Source organism: Molothrus ater, chromosome 8 (assembly GCF_012460135.2).
Source record: "Molothrus ater isolate BHLD 08-10-18 breed brown headed cowbird chromosome 8, BPBGC_Mater_1.1, whole genome shotgun sequence".
In the NCBI taxonomy this organism is placed as follows: domain Eukaryota; kingdom Metazoa; phylum Chordata; class Aves; order Passeriformes; family Icteridae; genus Molothrus; species Molothrus ater.
Genome location: NC_050485.2, coordinates 18,343,864 through 18,362,731, shown reverse-complemented (window position 1 = coordinate 18,362,731; position 18,868 = coordinate 18,343,864). Strand labels below are relative to the sequence as shown.

Genomic DNA, 18,868 nt, shown 5'->3' with positions numbered 1-18,868 from the left:
AAATCTTCAAATTCCTAGCCAGTTCAGATGACATCAAACTTTTAAGAAAATAATCCACTGAGTTAAGAGCTATGTTTTTTCACCAGCTTGGTGAATCACATACATATTAACATTTAGTGACACTGGTACTCTTCTGTTGTTCAATACACAGTTTGCCAGACACTTGGAAGCAGGAGAGGAGGGAATAAAAGAGAGTCTTTGCTATTAGTTAGATTTTAGGATTACATTACTGAGCCAGAAAAGTAGGAGCCAGGGTACTGGAAGCACCTTATTCCTGCTGCCACTGCATGGGAAGGCCATTTAACCTTGATTCCATACTCTCTGTCTCTGGGACTTATATGTGCCCAACCAAAATAGCTCCTGCATGTAAAGATGGATATATCTGGCCCACAATTTTACAAGGCCCCTAGCACCTGCCACAAGGGAGAATTGCATTGCCCAGATGCTACTTTTGTAAATGATGACATGGTTTAAGCACATTGCTTTCACCTCCTCCTTTCTCCCTGCCTTCTCTCAGGGACTCTCTATCTTCCTAAGCTCAGCTCCTCACATTTCTATCAGCAGGAGGGAACATTTTGGGCTTGCTACAGGCAGATTGGGAAATACTTGTGCTGGCAGAGTTGGCAATAAGCAGCAAGGAGCAAAAAGTCTTCTAAACAGCCCAGCATGTTATGGAGGATGATGTCTGCTGTGTGCTCTGTTAGCTAGCAGCATGTACACAGCAATGTGAGCATTAATTTGGGGGAATTAGGAATGAGTGAGGGTTTAGTCTGATTCAGGCTGGATTTAGGATTAGCCATAATAAAGAACACACAAATTGGGATCGTGGAGTTTTATCTGTGGTCTCTGAGCATCACAGGCTTCCTCCTGCTCAGCCCGATTGGATGTGACCATGGCTGACAGTGCTGCTCCAGCAAATGCCCATAGTACAGATGCAGTCACATGTATAAAACCTTTGTTTTACCCCCAGCTCAGCTCTATTTACAGGATGAAGGGTATTTACCTGCTGAAGGAGCCTTTCAAGTGCAGTCTGGATATACCATTGCCCTTACTTTAGTGCCATCTCACAACCACTGGAAGCTTTCCAAGGACCAGGCTGTTGTTTGGGATTTTCAGATGAGAAGCATAAAAATTGACAAGTGTAAACCACGTGGCTGGTGTCCTGCTGAGCCTGATCAGATAAGCTCTTAGCATACCCCAGGGATGCAGATATTACACCATTAAACATGCCTGGGATGCCCAGAAGGACATAAATCTACAAGCAGCTTTCTGTACCCCTGGAAAGCACAGTTAGCCCGCAGCGAGAGCAGGCCCCTGCAGTGTTGATAGAAGGTTGCCAGCCTGGAGCTGCTCACACGGCAGCTGCATCCAGAGCCACGGACAGTCCGGCACAAGAGGGAGCTGCGCTGTGGCTCAAAGTGACAGCCGGCGCTGGGAGCGCGTCGGTGACCGCATCAGAGACTGTTCCCCTCACATAGCCATTTTCGTGACGGTAACATCTCTTCTTCATTCCAAAATGCACAAAAAAAACCCCTCTAAACCACCACTACCAACAGCAAAACAAACAAACAAACCAACCAGACACTGGAAAAAAGGTCAAATCAATATTCAGCTCGACAAACTCCAAAGAAATTAACCAAAAACCGTTTTGTGATATTTGAAACCCTTTTCTTTACCATCAAATTCATAATACATGTTTTTAAATTAATGACTTCTTTAAAAAGTACTTTTAGTCCAAAAGAAAAGATCCAGGACTGGTTACTTGGACATCCGAACAAGGACTTCTCAATAATTTTTGGAGCAAATTTCCCATCCGAGAAGATAGCAGATGAAAAAAAATTAACAGTCCAAATATGTAGTTTTTTTCCTAGCAATTTCAGTGCTGTCAAAGCAGTGTCTTTTTCAGCAATGAAGCTGTTTTATTGGAAAATTCCTGCTAAGGTGCAATCATGTGACTTGGCTGTGTCAGTAGGTTTTTGGTCCAGTACTCCAGGTGGTATTTGATCCTGCTTGTTTTATGTTAGGGCTCATCTGGTTGCTAAGGAAAGGAGTTTATGGCAGCAGTATCAGTGCTAGGGCCAGTTCTGCTGCTGGGTTGAACTGTTGGGGTTGATCCTGTTGCCAGGAGGAGTGTTTGTGTCTGGGGCTGATAATGCAGGGGGTTCAGGAAGGGACACAGTAAGGAAAAGGCATCTCCCTCCAGCTTTCCAGTCCCACCTGGCCCCAGACTCCCCAACTGCACCACCTTTAGCAAGAGGGGACAATCTGTGGGTGACCACCCCCCCTTCAGCAGAGAGATGGAGGTGTGGGGGCATCCCAGGTACAATCCTAGTCCTGGCACGAATGTGGAAAGAAGCAAACATTCATCTCCCTGGGTTAGTGGAACACGGGAATCCCAGGGGAAAATGGAGCTCCCCGGTGGAGCTGCAAGTAACAGGACATGTGCACAGACAAGTGGGAGCTGGAAAGGACATTGAGGGCACTGTTTAGACCATGTCCAGACACTCCAGAAGTAAATGAAGGCTGTACCTATAAGCTTATATAGACATGTAAACACTCCTAGATGCATCTCTACACAGGTATGGGTGCACTATCGACAATAACATTGTCTTAGTGTAAAGTGTTAGGAAATTCTGTTTTCATTATTTTTCTAACTTTTCCTTTTAGAAATTTCAAATATCACAGACGATCTTGGCATAGAATAATTCTGTAATGTTTTCACCCACATTCCTTGGGAAGGGATGCAGTTTCAGGGCACCTGTTCCAGGCCGTCAGTGTTCACCAGCAGAAACTGATTCTTACAACAGACTTTCAGGAATCTCAGGGCAAGCAGAGAGAGTTTCTCTTGGACCAAATCCAGTTCTCATCCCCTGCAGCTTATCAGTGTTAGGAATAGAAAGATCAGTGTTTATCTCAGTCTGTCATCTCTGCCCTGTCAATGGAAGAATGGTCCTGAAGAAGGCCACCTCAGCTCACCTGAAATGCTTCATGTTGGAGACATCACTGACAATGCTGGCACAGCAATAATTCCATTTCTGTATGCTCTGAATGCTGCCATTCCCCATGCCAGCTTTAAGCAGGAGTGTGAACACACTGGGGAGCTCCATGGCAAGGGAGTCCAAGCCAGAATCAGCCTGTCAGGCACCTTGCCTTTGACAAGCCTTGGCTTTGCAAAGTGCAGCTCCAGCTTTGAACATTTTCTACTTTTTGCCAGAGTCCCACTTCTTTCCCTTGTTAGAAGGATTTCAAATATTGTCCCTGCTTCTCACAGAGTCTTTCCCTCTCTCCTTCTTTCAAAGTACCCCAGGCCTCAATTTATTCAATATGGACTTGGGCACAGGAAAGTGTTTATCTTTTACCACTGCAAGCTGCTTCCCCCAAGGCTTGAGTTAAATCTGCTTTAATAAAAACACAGAGCTTTAGTCAATTGGGACAGAAATGATTTCTCTTCTGCACTATTGGAATGCTGCTTTCTATGTTCAATAGCATATTAGAAGCAAGTCTCTAATTGGCCATATAGTACCAAAGATCTGACTATCTAATGTGAGAAATCAACATCATGAAAACTTTGAGAATATCAAAAAGAAGCAAGGGAAGACCACAGGTCATTTTCAGCCATTCCCTATCCATTTAAACCCCATAATTACAATATTATATTTTGTATCATGGGACAGTGTTAAATGTGAGATCATCATAAGACCAGAATAATCATCCTAAACACAAAATAAATTAATCTCTGACCTCTGCTGTTATAATGAGGATTTCACAAAAAAACCCCAAACACATTGAAGTCCAATTTACTCAAATGTTCCATGTTCTTTATCTCCTATAAGGCTCTGAAGCAGAGTTTCTTTAATAAAAATGACTGATGTACACCAGTTGCTCCAAATTACACATTTATATGTATTCACTAGAGCCCATGTAACCCATCATGTGCAATATCACCAGCTTCTGATGCAGTTTTTCACTGAGAGAAGGGATAAAACTTAGAGTTTTTATTTACACAGAAATGAAACAGAGCATATCCCCCAAATACAGATGTGCAAACCTGTCAGTCTATTTCTGGTAAAAACATAACCAGCCAACTATTCTCTTTATGGTTGTTATATTCATATTACAGTAGCACTTTCACTGTCAGCAAGGACTCCTTGGCTACTCAGGGATAAAAGCAGAGCAAACCTAAATAAAATTGCCAGTCTGGACAGGGACTGAGCCAAAATCACTCTGAGAAGAGTCTCCATTGTGTTTCATAACACAACATACAATAGGAGAAAATAAGGAGAAATATGAAAAAAGACAAGTTACATACCTGGTAACTTCCCCCAGGTGGAAGGGACACAGGGAGTACAAAGGCCCTGATGTCCTCTGGGTGGTGCAAGAAGGTGATCATCTCCCAGTGCTTTTGGACTGGGTGCTGGCACATATCTCCATGGTCCTCTGGCCAGACAGACCACTGCCCTTGCATAACAGGGAGGGTGGGAATGATTGCAGGAGTCATGGGCTAAAGGTGCTTCTGCCCAGTGTCCTGCTCCCTCTCTTTAGGAAGGGGAGGAAGGGGGATCAAGCCCTGCATCCAGTCATCTCCTAGATCTTTTAATTGTGTACCACACACAGACACACACTCTTCCTTTCTCTGCCAGCATAACTGGAGAGAGAATTACAATGACACATAATTATAATGAAAAAGCTGGCTAGAAGCCATTCCAGTATTATAAAACAAGTCCCGTTTATTTTGTTTATTAATTAATAAATAATTACTTATTTGCAAATACAGTTGCATTGATGGAACATATATCTTCTTGGACAGATGACTTAGGAAGGCACTGAACTCCCAAGGAGGAGCTGACAAAAGTCCATTCATGTAGGCCATTTCAATTAAACTAAACTCTCTAAAACAAATCCAGCATTTTCCATGAGGAAATTCAAGCCCCTGGGACAGAGCCATGGCTGTGGGATGGCAGTCCAAGTCTGCCATGTGACAGCTGGACTGTTGGCATTGCAGTCACCCCACAAGGAGAAGGCGATTCAGAGGGAGGCAGTTCTGGCCCTAGAATGAAGGACTAGCTAAGTCAGGCTTGGCCTCAGTCACACCTGCCAAGGAAGAATCACCACTGTGAAGGAGAATCAGGGCACCAAGAAATGCAACATGCACAAAGGCCACGTGCAGGAGAAGGAAACAGTGAAAGCAATGTTCCCTTCAGCCTATTGTGCTTCCATGCATACCTGTGTTCTTTAGTCCTAACCACAGCCTGCTGGCAGGGCAGAACTTGGCTTGGTTTGCCTCAACACCTCTTTCACCAACAACTTAATGTCACTGTCACAAAACACTGCTTTCCTACAACTGCTTTCAGGACTATTGCACGTTTCCCATAGCACCCCTCCCCCCCAAAAAGGGTCAATTTACAGCTCTCATTCTGCCTGGTACTGACCTCTTCAGCCCTGTTTCCCACAGCAGCAAGGGGAAGCATCCCCCCAACAAGCACGAGCACAATAGGGCAAGGAACGGGAAGTATTTGTTATTTGGAAAGTGTCATTTGTCTTCCTTTAACACACAAACATTTTGTGTTCACCACCACAGGCATTACTGCTTTCTTATACTGATATGCAAATGGCAGTTTTACAGGTATATTATATATATATGTAGGGCTGTTTACATGGATGCATGGGTGTGTTTGCTCACACACACTCCCACAGCCTTGCAAGAAGTTGGCCAGCAGCATGGGCTAGGCCAGAGACAGCTTTGCTGATGGGTTCCTGCTCAATACCAGGCTGGGACCTGGAGCAATACATTTCTAATATCATTCATGCCCTGTGGCAAAGTGCAGAAAGCTGTGGATACAAGACAAAAACCACTAGGTTATCTATTCTCAAAACCCCTGTTTAATTTCAGAGAATCATAGAATCATTAAGGTTGGAAAAGGCCTCTAAAATAATTGTGAGCAGCAGTTAACTTAGCACCAAATATTCACACCTCTTGAACACTTCCAAGGATGGTGATTCCACTGCTTCCCTGGGCAGCTTATTCCAGTGACTGAGCACCCTTACAGTGAAGAAATGTTTCCTAATGTCTCATCTAAACCTCCATGGAAATTACCTCTCAGGTAATTTCCTCAGGTGCTGTCACTTGTTACTTTGGAGAAGACCCTCACCTTGCCACAACAATTTACTTACAAATTCTCCAGGTCAAAACTCCCTCGGGGGGGGGGTTCAGAGACACAGCCCACTGTGAATGCAGCTCCCTGAAGCTGGCAGAAAAGGCTGATGGAAATGAAGAAATCCTACTTGAAATGTGTTTGGCATCCAGTTGGGACTGTCTCCTCTTTAAATGCCCATGTTTCAGTTCACCTTAACAGCAGAGGGAAAAATACACCCTGCTTTCCTCACATACCTGGCAGCAGTATAATGGTGCATCCCATTCTCCACAATAAGAGTTTTAGGAGACCCTTGACAAAAGGGTTCTGAAGTGTGCATGTCTACAAAATAAATGACAGTTAAAGAAGTAAAAGGGAACTTTTTGAATACATGTATACTTTTTTGTCATCAAATTACCTTTCATTTTTTAATCTGTGCACAGATACTTCATATCCATAGTCTTCCCTTGGAAAGGAAGCTTTTATCCTGTCCTCTGAGAGCCTACTTCTTGACTTGTGGCCCTTAAGGGCATTAAAATTCGTATTACCATACACACACACACACACACACACACACACACACACACACACACACACACTCACAAAAATAAAAAAAGGGTTTGTGCACTCTGATACGCTTTAAGATTTCATAGGTTTTGTCTAAATGCACCGTGGAAAACTCTAATGGATTTATTTATCTATATTTTAACATGTGGACGAGATGCTGCTCTGTACTGGATAGACATTATGCTGTATAGAGTGACAGCAACAGAGAAGTGCAACATGAATAGCACCATCAGTTTACAAAATATTGGTGACTAAAAAAAGTATTTATAGTAAGAGCCACTTCCCTCAATTTAACAACTTGAAAATGAATTCTTCTTCTGGAAACACTCTTGATTTTCATGTTTTTTTAAAAAACTTTCTTTCAAAATGAGCCTTTTTTCAGGAGAGACTGCATTTGCTGAATTCCAAGTCAAAGTTAATTTAAATTTTAATGTTTTCAGAACGGGATCACGGGATAATTCAGGCTGCAAAAGATCTCAGGAGATTTCTGGGTGAACTTGTGGTCAAGGAGGGTCAGCTCTGAGGACACCCCAGGTTGTTCAGAGCTTTATTCAGTCAGGTGTTGAAAACTTTCCTGGGTGGAAAACTGAACAATAAATGTTTATTCAAATATGGGCATTTGGCTGAATATGCTTAAAACTCAAACATACCAACACAAGCTTCTTCATTTCCAACCCACACCTCTGCTGCAATCAAACCTACCAAATCACAGAATGTGTAACAGGTGAAAGTAACCATAGAAAATCATTAAAGTCATTAATCCAAACCCCACTGTAATCAGTGAAGTGATGCCCTTAGTGTTTGTCTAAGAGAAATGTCTCAGTAAGTGGCACTGAGGAAAGGAACTGTCTGGTGGGACCAGGACAGGTTATGAACACGTGGCTCTTGTCAGGGATGGAGGAAGGCTGAGAGCTGAATTCAGGTTAAGGAAGGAGAAAAACCACAAAGTGGGTCTGTGTCCCAGGAGAGGCTTCAGTCCTGGGAAATTTTCTGAAGGAAAACTGTCATAAATATTAACACTGGGAGAGTGGAGCAGTGCCTGTGTCCTGTCTCCACACTGTATTCATTAACAAAAGGCCTGATTCATCCCTTTCTTTTCAGGAAGGCAAGAACTGCTTCACTAAAAAAAAAAATCCTGTAAAAATTGCCTAAGATGTCCATCAGGCTGAAAGTCACTGGCATAATTCTTCCTTAGAGCTTCTGCACATCAGTTATAACTGGGGAAAACAGTATGAAAATGAGACAGAAAAAACTAAGCCAATACTCCAAATACAGATATTTACAAGCAGGCACAATACATTCAATTTTTCCATCTTTTCACGTAGGTTTCCTCATTAACTATGATGATAAGAAAGAGCTTATGCAAGGATGAATGATATTTTCATACATATTTTCAAAGAAAAGTGATAATTCAAAGAAGCACTTTTCTAGAAATTAATACTTTGGACGTTCTGAATATGTTGTTTGTTTGTATTAAATCACAGGATTCACAAGATCAAACTTAGGTACGTTTTTCAGGTTTTAAAAGTTAGTTTCATGTTTCAGTGGGAGCCTGAAAACAAAACACATTTCATTTACGATAGCTAAGAATTTCTTGTCCTAAGGAACAATTAAATACTGTTGTGGGATTTCATTCAACCTTGCCGCTCACCAAAATATTAGGCCAAGTATCAAGATAACCTGAAGTTTTAAATTGCATTATAAATAAACCCTGACTCTGGGGGAACCTATTTGGATATTATCAAGAAATATAAAGAATTCAGCAGCATATTAGTGGGCACTGCAAAAGTATATGGGAAATCTAGAGCAGCTGCAACTGTATTCTGGTTGTTTAAAAGGGTTTTTTTTGACATGGCTGTTATATTGTGCATCCAGTATACCATCTTCTTGTCAATGACATCGGGGCAATCAAAGTGTGCAAAAAATGGATCTTGCATATATGGCATATTTGTAGCCACAGACTTTCTACCTGTCAATATAGTTCAAAGGCAGTGAGTGAGGAAAGTTCAGTAGATGCAGCATCAGTTCTAGCTCTCATAGGATGCATAGGATGGTCTCAAAGATTTTATTTAGTGTCATGTATCATGCAACACATCTGGGCAACAGGACACTTGCTTTGGCTATCCCAGCCTTCTTAATGACAAAGCAGCAGCAGCAGCAGCAAGCAGTGGCTTTACATTGTCAAATGTATTTGTCTAGCTGGCATTGCCCCTTCATCTCACTGATAATTTGGTGCTTACTCAATTTCTCTTCTTGCATCTTTCAACATGAACAGCTTTCTTTTCCTTTCCCACCCAAACCACAATGAGATTCAGATAAAGTGTTGTACAAATATCAAATCTGCATGTGCTTTTGTGTGCATGTGTCTGTCCAAACAGTTCTTAAAAAACACTAGCTGGCATGTTTTGTCACTTCAGTTTTCAAGATACTCCTTCAGCAGCAAAATCATCTAAATTGGTGAGGGTGACAATGCTAGTATTTTGGGTTGGGCTCACATCCTTGCCTAAGTGAACTTGAGTTTCTCCAGCATCTTGATGGTAGGAGTAGGAGGCTGGTTCAGTATCCACAGACTCAGGGTATCTGTAGTCCTGCTGGCCATCTTCAGGTAGTTCAGCTGGTTCTGGTGCAGCAGGCACTGACCAGGCAGGTTCAGAGAGTTGAGAAGGTGATTTCAGCACAGCTACCGATGAGGCTGGTAAAGGCAGCACTCTAGGGTAGGAGGCATAGGGAGAACTCTTCATTTCTGAAGAGATGGACTGGTGTAAGTTCTGTTCCAAGGAAGGGACTGAGACTTGAACATATTTGCCTGTTTCTGGGTCATAAAATGTCTTTACATTAACTTCAGCTGGTAAATCAACTACGTAGTATTGACCAGAGTCAGGGTCCTGGAGGAGTTTACGCTGGGTTGAAGAGGGTGAAGAGCTTGCTGCTGGTGCAAGTCTAGATTTCCCAGGAGTGGTTTCTGTGGGAGTAAAAGTTGAGTGAAGGGGAGGATGAAGGGGAGAATATACTAAGGATGAAGCAGATGCTGTTGTCTCTCCAGAATGAGTAGACTTTCTCCCTACAGAATCTGCATGTTCAGTCTGATGGTTTTTCTGCTGCTCTTGCACCTTTTTCCTCTTGTTTGCCAGCTTTTTAGCCCGACGCAGAGCCTTTTCTGTTTTTGGTGGCACAGTGGGTGGCTTGCCTGCTGGTCTCCCACCAAGTCCCCTGGACTCCAGTCTCCCATCTTCCCCTGTGACATCCAAAAGTAGATTGCTCTGTGCAGAATTGATTATCTCTTCTGCAGGCATATAAGCTTGCCTCTCTAGTGCCATGTTCAACAAGGCAGGATTTGTAACATCCCCTGTCTCTCTAAGGCCAGAAATAGTTGGTTTATCTGACAATGAACTAGCAGCAAGAGAGTGCATCATGTTTCCTGACCTGGGGCTTCTAACAGCAGGGCATGAAAGATTGTCTAACAAAGGTGCACCTTCTGTATGCAGGATATCCTCTAAAGTGTCATTGGATACGGAAGAACATGTGTGGTCCTCTAACATGGAGCCAGTCACAGGGGAAATTGTCTGCCTAGTGATTATTTTTTTAGCGCAAGAGCCCCCTTTGCGGTTAGATAAATGATGATTCTTGAAGTAATTTTTCTTTTTTTCTGCAGGATAGCTGCGGTTGTTTTGTGCTTGGTCATTTTCCAGACCTATAATTGGCTGTTCTAAGCTGTGTCTTGCCTTTGTAGGCTTCTTTTCACTTCTACAGACACTTTCCTCATCCATTTTCCCAAATTTATTTAACAACACATAAATCTTTTCATCTTCTTCTGTCAGTTTTCCAAATGAAAAGCTCTCTGTATTTTCCAGAAGACTGGGATCCACTGTTACTGAAGTAGATACAGACTCACTGGCTTCTTTTTCTTTGTCAGTTGCTCCATCTCTCACATTCTGCTGCCCTCTGTGTCTCGATGCCCACCAGCCGACCTCCTGGGCATGCAACATGTTTCGGTGCCGCCTGTTGTAAACTGCTGGGGACATAAACCTACGTTCCATTTCCCTATAACTGCTGCTCACTGAGTCATCCAGGGAGAATGACCGGAGTAGGGGCAGCTTGACAGCCCTTATCACCTGAGGCGACCTGAATGTGTTATCTTTAATCATAAACAGACTGGGTTTGGTTGAGCTTGAAGACGATGGTGTTTGTGGTTCCTCAGACCTGGGGATGGACATGTCTCTAATACTGTCGGATGCAGAATTTGTGCTGTCGGCCTCTTCCCTTTTCTCTCTCCCTAGCTTCTCTTTCATCAAGCTCCTCTGTTCATTCTCAGTAACACTTCCCTCCCTCTTCTCTGCTGCACCAGTACCAGGGCTGATACAAGCACAATATTGCAGTTCATCTTCCCCAACCTCTTTCCCTCTCTCCTTGTGTATTTTCTTACTTCCTGAACCCGTTTCACTGTCAGTCCTCTGGCTTTCTTGGAGGCACGTCTGCTCCATCAGGGGCACTGGCAGAAATGGCTCTTCCTGAAGTGGCTGCTCCACTGTGGAGACGAAGGATTGCTCTGAGGAACTAGTGCTTCTTTTGCCTCGTGCTTCATGGCCAGGTACCACAATGTTGGTTCGGGTGCCACTGTAAGGCTCATCTTCTACTGGTGGGAGTTGGTTCAGGAGTGTTTTGAAGGCAAAATTTTCATTCTGAATAGCAGCTTGTCTTTCATTTTCCTCACCCTGAACATTGTGATTTTGCATGGGCTGCCCAGCTTTCTTATCTACACTGTCTCTGCTGAATGGTCTCTGTGCTGTATACTGCTGATGTTTTCCTAAGTCAAGTTCATTTGATTCATGTCTGAATGAGGGGAAATTTTCATCATCCTCTATGTTTTTAACCAGATCTTGGTGTTTTGAATTGTCTTGCTTCATGCTGTCTCCAGTTTGGTAAAATGGAAGGGCCTCTGTTGTCTGGGGTGAACTCAAAGTCAGATAATTGCCTGTGAAGTGTCCAGTTAAATCGGTTTTATTGTCATTTTCATGAACACTGCTAGACAATACATAAGCTATATCACTCAATTCATCTTTCTCTGTAATATTTTTCTCGCTTTTTTCAGGTGAAATTGAGAATGAGGCATCCATTTTTGTACTCTCCTGCATATTTTCCCTGGTTTTATTTTTCTCCTCCAAGGCCCTTAACAGGGGAGAAGGGGTATAAATGCTTTTAACACGTTTGCGCACATCCTTTAAGTTAAATAACAGACTCGATGCTGTCAACCTGCAACTATCCCAGGACCTGTAATCATCCAAGGTGCTCTCCTCATTGTCTCTTGAGGCCGTGCTCTCTGTGGGAGGAGGTGTCAGTGGGATCAGCTCCCTTTCAGCAGTGTCCCCCTCCTGTTTTGGTGGTATGACAGGTGTTAGGAGTTCGCTGATGTTGAAAGAGGGGCTGATGGATCCAGGGGAGTTTGCCTGCTTAGCCAGAGGAGCCACATGCAGACCAGGGTCAGCACCAGTCACCTTTTCAGACAATGAGGTCCTGTGGCTGTCTGTGACCTTCTCCTTTGGAGCCTGTCTCTTCCCTGCTGCCCTTTCTGTAGCCCTCTGTCTCCTCCAGGGTGGGCAGGCATTGCCCAGCTGGGGGCTCTGGGATTCCTCCTCAGCTAAGGTGGCCTGGGGTTTTGGTGGAGGAGGACTGGGTGTCTCAAACCTGAGTGAGGGTGAAACCATGCTATAGGACACAGACTGGGGTGACACAGAGGCTTGGGACAAGGCAGTGGGGGACAGTCGAGCTGGCACTGGGGGTGGTGGCACAGGAGGGGCTTCAGGGCTAGGGGGTGCTGGGGGATGGCAGGGGGGTGGGAGAGGAGGAGCTGGTGGGGCAGGGGGTGGCCGAGGGGGACCCTGGGGTACATGGTTCCTAGGGGGAGGGGTGGGAGGGAAAACAACAGGGAATTTGGTTTCTAAAGGGTGGGGACCCTGAGGTACGACTCGGAGAGAGAAAGAAGCTTCTTGTAGAGTTGGCTTCATCTGAAAATCTTTCTCTTTCTTCTTAGCAACAGTGGTTGTGGCAGGTGACAATTTATGTTCACCTGTGTGGGATCCTTTAACAAATGGTGATTCTTCCAGGTATGCAAGACCTTCCTTTTCCATTTTTATGTCAACAAATTCCTCTTTTTCTGTCATTTTTTTATGATGAACATTCCATGATTCAAAAGCACTATTCTCACTGTGAAGAAAACTACCTTTTTTTGCTGGCTCACTAACTTTCAAGTTTCTGTTTTTTAAAGCCTTCTTAGAAGAATGGGAAAAATTTGACTTGGCTACTTTTGACATCTCAATCAGCACAGGATAATAACCATCAGAGTCCCCATAACTCAGGTCTATTTTATTAGGTCTTCTCTGTGGCTCATGTTTGCCACTGAGGCAGTGGCTACTTTGAGTAGCCTCAGAAAATTCAGAAAGTTCCTTGTGGATGCTTAAAATGTCTGTATCATCCCAGGAAGCAGTATCATTGCCCTGATTTATTTTGTATTTTTGAAAGCTATTCTTAATGGGCTGCTTATTTGTTATCAGAGAACTTCCTGACCCTTGGTCTGCAGTCTTGTCAAATGTCTTAATCAATGAGGACACTTTTGAAACATGCTTATTGTTCCTTGAACCAGGGACTGGCAAGCCCAATTTCCTTTCCATGGCAAAGGTGTTGTTTTTAGCAATCCTCTTCTCTTCTGAAGCACACCTAGGTAACTGCTGGAATGTAGAAGCCCATATTGTATGTTCATTGTTTCTTGCTGTTAACTTGTCACAGACATTGCTTTTCTTGATGTCATGGTTTAACGCCCCTGAGTGAATTTTAGCAGACAACTGGAGGGCAAAGTCAGGTGAAATGGAAAGTTCTGGTTCATTGTAAGGGTCTTCAAGTTCTGCTACACACAAACTTTTGAAAGCCCGAGCTGTGAGGCTGCTCACTTCTCTGTCTGTGTCATCCAGGAGACTCCCAATACTTGAGGAATCACTGTGTCCTTCTGTATGTTTCTTATTTCCCTGCATTGTTCATGAGAGTCATGGGTGAAGTATCCAAAGGATTAATTTCAGATGTTGAATAGGCAGGTGACTTTGTGAGGCAGATCCAGCTGTTTGCAATTCACAAGCACAAAGCCATTCTTCCAGGTGGTGCTGCTGCACATTGACTCATCTTACAGAATAGCTGAAGGAAACTTACTTCTCTGTAAAGCCAAAAATTACAAATTACCATTTTTCTATATTAACACAATTAGACAGAGAGCATTTTCCAGATTTATCAGTCACTGACTAATTTTGTGATGGTAGCAACACAACGAAAAACATTAAAAAAATCACTGTTATTTTGATAAATTCAAGTTGCTCATGGTAGATAGTTTAATTTCTGGAAAGAGCCATTAAAAAAAGTGCTTTCATCTTATATAGTTTTTTGAGCTCTTAAACAAGGTCATAAGAAACAAATTTCAAGTACTTCCCTTTCCATACCTCCAACCATAAACACTTCTTAATGCTGTGCATCCATTTAGAAAAGGAGGCTAGCCATTTTTGGCCAGGAAGAATTAGCAACAAAAGTTGCTTAAAAAAATTTGTCACTGAGTACATCATTGCACACAAAGTCCAAAATGAAAGAAAAGTCAGTAAAACTTAAAATTGTCACAGCTTTGTCATGATAATTGCCATGAACACAACCCTTGTCTTAGAAAACAGAATGGCACTACAGGTAAAAAGGATTACTGTGCATGTTCCAGACAAAGAGTGCAGGGGTACAATTTAGGCATTCATAGCAGGATACAGTTGGGTTGTGTTGGTCTGTTGGACCACAGAGGCTGCCAACATCAGCTTAGCCAGCAGAAGGCAGGAGTGCCCCGGGGACTGCAGCAGGCCCACTACAGTAGCACAGGGAACATTTGATTTCATCTCCAGCACTGCTGAGAGATAAAGGTAACCCATTCAACACAATTATAAGATACCACAGGCTGATTATGACACACAGTCAGGGCCCACAGTACTGAGGTTTTTGTGTATCTCCCGTCTGAACACAGGATGGGGGAATCTTTTAATTGAACAAGTAAAAACAAACACAGACCCTTTGGCTGTACTTGAAATCTCTATGCTAAAATTTCTCACAGTTTCTCTGTAAATTTTTTAGATGTTCATTCTCACATTTGAGGACTTGAGCAGAGTTTTGACTAACTGCAGGGAGACTCAGTTTAAAAGCATACCCCAGAACTGGCTAAAACTTTAACGCAAGTCCGGTTTGTGTCTCCATTTCCTCCTTACAGTGGCATTATGAACTTGTGATGAGCTGAAACACCACAGTTCACGTCTACAGTAGAAGACATCTACATCTCAGGCTTGAATCCACTGATTCAGCTTGTAGAACTGAGCAATGAAATTCAGATCTAGATTCCAGCCTCTCCAGGTGTCCAAATCTCTGATTCCACCTTGGTCCATCTCAGTGAAACTCTTGGAAAGGACCTGTTTTTCTCTATGATGAACCAGTGCTGGTCAAAGTATGAAAGGTAAGAGGAACTAAGTTTAATCAGCTAAATTACTCTGGCTCAGTTGTTTCTTCAAATGAAAACACTCCTCACCTTCCTTTTCTAAATAAAAGACTCTCAGCCAACCTATTTTTAGACTCCAAGTATCACAGTGAATTTAGATCCTATCCTTCCAGCCATGCAATTCCAATGACTTATGCATAACTACAATAGATTTACACCACAAATAAAATAAGCCTAACAGAGCTTCTCCATCTTACTTTGTACAAAGATTTTTCAAACATGAGTTTCACTCCCCTCACAGACATACATCCTTGTGTACAATGCAGCAAGAAAAAAGAGAAGACAAATGAAAGGTCATCCTGCTCCTGGTTTTGATTCTTAACTGTTATATAAATTAGAAATAAAGTACATACCTGCCTTATAATTTTGCTTCTTGTTTTTAGAACTCACTCTCATACTTGTATTTGGCTTCTTTTCTGACCATCTTTAGTGAGGAGGTAGAAATAGTCCAGTGATGTAGATTCCACAGAAGCAATGTCCCAGGATGTCTCTGGCCTTCAGCATTTTTTTGATCCTAAGTGAACTCTGCAATTTGAAAACAAAGGTATTTGTTTGCATGATCTGAGGATTGTTTTGTTCATTTATTCACTTCCATTTTACAACCATTTTAGGGCTGATTTACAGGATTTCTTACAAAAAGAGACAGCTGTCCATCCCAGAGTGACAATAACCAAATACCTGCTGGGTTTTGTGGAGAACAGTCAGGTTCCTAGCAAACAACTGTCACAATCTCCAGCACACTCTGGTAGTCCCAGCAGGGACTGGCAGCTGAGTGAGCAATGATTTCCTGGCATTCTGCCCTTCGCAAAGGCTGGATGACGACTCCAGGCTAAAAAGAAGAATTCTTCCCTGTTGTGCCACCCTTTCAGAGGGACTGAGAGGAAAATACATGCCTCCACTCCACCTGTATATGGATTTCTACTGTCAACAAATACAGATGTCAATCTGGTCAACTTGGAACTAAAGCAGCTGAGGTTTGAAAGTCCTTGGTTTTCACCATCCCTGTGGTAAAGGAGATGAAAGGTGAACAGCTGACATGGTAAGGGGCAGTAAACAAAATATCTTTTTGCTTCCATGCATGAACAAGAGGCTGGAGATGCTAAAGGAAAGCTCAGCCATGGTGAACATGAATTGCTGCCATTCTTCTGTGGAAACCCCCAAAGTTCAGACCAGTTTGCCTAATCTTTGCAAGAAAATATCAATTTCCTACAAGGAGAACTGTCTGGCCCCGAGGTAATGCAGATAGTACAGTCTTCTCAAAGGAAACTTTTGAGTCAACTTGTGATATTCAAAACCTACTGGCAAAAGTGGCAGTCACCCACTGAGATTGTGTCCTGCACCTCACCTGAGGAATGGCAGTTCTCTGTTTAGGGATAAGCCTGCACCAATTACAGTTTTTTGTTGTAAGATGTGTGGGTAAAAAAAAAGTTAAACTAAAGGAAAAGCAAGCAAACAACAAACAGTGCTACGTCTGGTTACAGCCAGATGTAAAAGGGTATCCTCACTCCAGAGATGTACAGTCAGTTCTCTCTTTGCTCAGAGGTTAAATTACAGTTTTACTGCTTCTGTGGTACTCTTAACAGTGCAAAGCCAACACAGACATGGGAGATGGTGATTAAGTTCTGTCTCACTCATTAACAGGGCTGCTGACTACTTTCCAGTAGCACAATGTTTATCAGTGCTTAGTGGTGGTGAAGCTTGAACTAGGAGGAATCTTGGCTTTCAGATCTCAAGGACAGAGTTCTGGAGAAATATATTGTCCCCTGTAAACTGAGAACTTTTGCTGAAAAGTGAGTAGAGTAACTATAAGCATGGAGATCATGATGTAATCTCAGCAATTATTTTCCTAGATAGAGTCACAGTTACAAAAACAACTCGGCGCCACTGATGAAGGAAAGAATAGTGACTGCCAGTGTCCCTGAAACCCTTGTGACAATCCTTGTCTTGTCTGGACATAATGTGAGTGCTTGTAAAGTCTAATGTTTCAAGCTGGAAAAGCTGCATCTGCACCAAGTGTTCAAGGTGCAGACCATTCCTGGGACTGGATGGAAACAGCAGCATTGTACTGATGTAGTTATTCCTTGTGTACAACTTCTTATTATTCTTATATATTATATAAATTCCTTGTATCAACTTCTTAGGTAAAGAAGCTGTTCCTGACTGGTTTAATAACCTGGTAAGGTCCCATTTCTTTATCTTTTTGGACAAATACAGCTGCTAACAAACAAGGTGCAGTATTTGAGCTTAGGTCAGGATTCAGCTGGTTCAAACATTTAAGGATGTCTGAATTTAGTCTATGTTAAAGAAAAAGGAAGGCAATCCTGGGCATCTGAAACCGCTTGGAAATGCTAAGAAATGTGTGAGGTGTTAGCGGTAGGCATCATCTGGTATGAGCTACTGAAAAAGTTTGCAAGAACACAGATTTCAAGCAGTTTAATCCAGAAATCAACCTCCTCTCTCTTTTAAATAGGTGGCTTTTTTCAGTGTTTCTCTTAAGTGCCCAGCAAGTTGTGATGAGGAGGTTAAATTACAGATACTATTCCTGGCTTGGCACAGACTGAATGTCAGCTTTTTTTTTCACTAGACAGGAGCTGGGCAAACCAGCAAACTTGGCTGGAGCGTATGACATCACTGCTGCTGCAATATATAAAGGGCCAGTTGGTTCCCCCACCCCTTGGGCTGGTATTTGGCTGAAGGGTTATGCCATGAGACATCACAGTGGCATTTTGGCAGCACCCTCTGGGAGTTGCATAGCAGTCTGAAGTCAGCAGCACAGCTTTACCCATGAGAATGAGAAGAGAAGGAAAGATTTTTTTTTTAGTCTTTGTGAGCTGGTTTCTTCATGTGGCACTCTCTATCCATCCATGGCTCCAGCTCAAAACTCAGAGCCCTGTGGTGACTGCTGGCTGATGTTTATTCAGCAGCATGCTCTACTTACACACATGCTACTTCTTTAAGTTTCCAGGGGCTCATAATGACAATGAATAGTTAATGCTCCTTGCCATGGGAAATAGGAGAATCCCTAATTAATTCATGACTTTGTTTCATTGGTTCATATTTGTTCATGGCACACACAGGAGTTCATAACCAGATGAGAGCTCTGGATGGAAAAAGGTCTCTTCAGCTTTGTGTCATCAAGCTGAGGCAGCACTCCCAGCCATGGCAGCTCCTCCCTGGCCCGAGTGAGGCCTCAGTGAGGTCCCTTGGATATTGCTGAAAATCCTCCATGGCAGCAGGGATCAGCACACGAATGAGTATGGAGCTGCTGCTGCTCAGTGATCACAGCACTGATGGATTCATTTAGGAAAACAAACAAAAAGGTGTCAGGCAGTTAACTTGTGGACCCAGGGTAGGATCACAGCACCCTCAACAAGCAGGGGAGCTGCCTCCAAGAGAGGCAGTAGTGCTCAAGTCACATTTCCCTGAACTGTCAAGAAAGGCAATTTCAAAATTGAGGTGGACATAAAATTAAATCTATTAGCACAGCCTCTGTTTCCCTCATCCAACAAGATCACTTTCACCAATTCTTTGTAGTCATAAAGGGAAACCAAAGTGAATTCTCTTGCTTGGGGAAAGGGAAACCACTTTACTCAAATACAAATACCCACCACAG

The 18,868-nt window shown here is 42.9% G+C and overlaps 1 protein-coding gene across 1 annotated transcript; it reads right to left on the bottom strand.

Moving 5' to 3' along the window:
• Positions 1 to 8,851: 8,851 nt before the first annotated feature.
• On the bottom strand, positions 8,852 to 13,893 carry C8H10orf71 (chromosome 8 C10orf71 homolog). The gene has a single exon (XM_036386207.1). It carries the CDS (start codon positions 13,718 to 13,720, stop codon positions 9,119 to 9,121), a length of 4,602 nt encoding a protein of 1,533 aa, XP_036242100.1. The 5' UTR covers positions 13,721 to 13,893; the 3' UTR covers positions 8,852 to 9,118.
• Between the last annotated feature and the right edge of the window lie 4,975 nt (positions 13,894 to 18,868).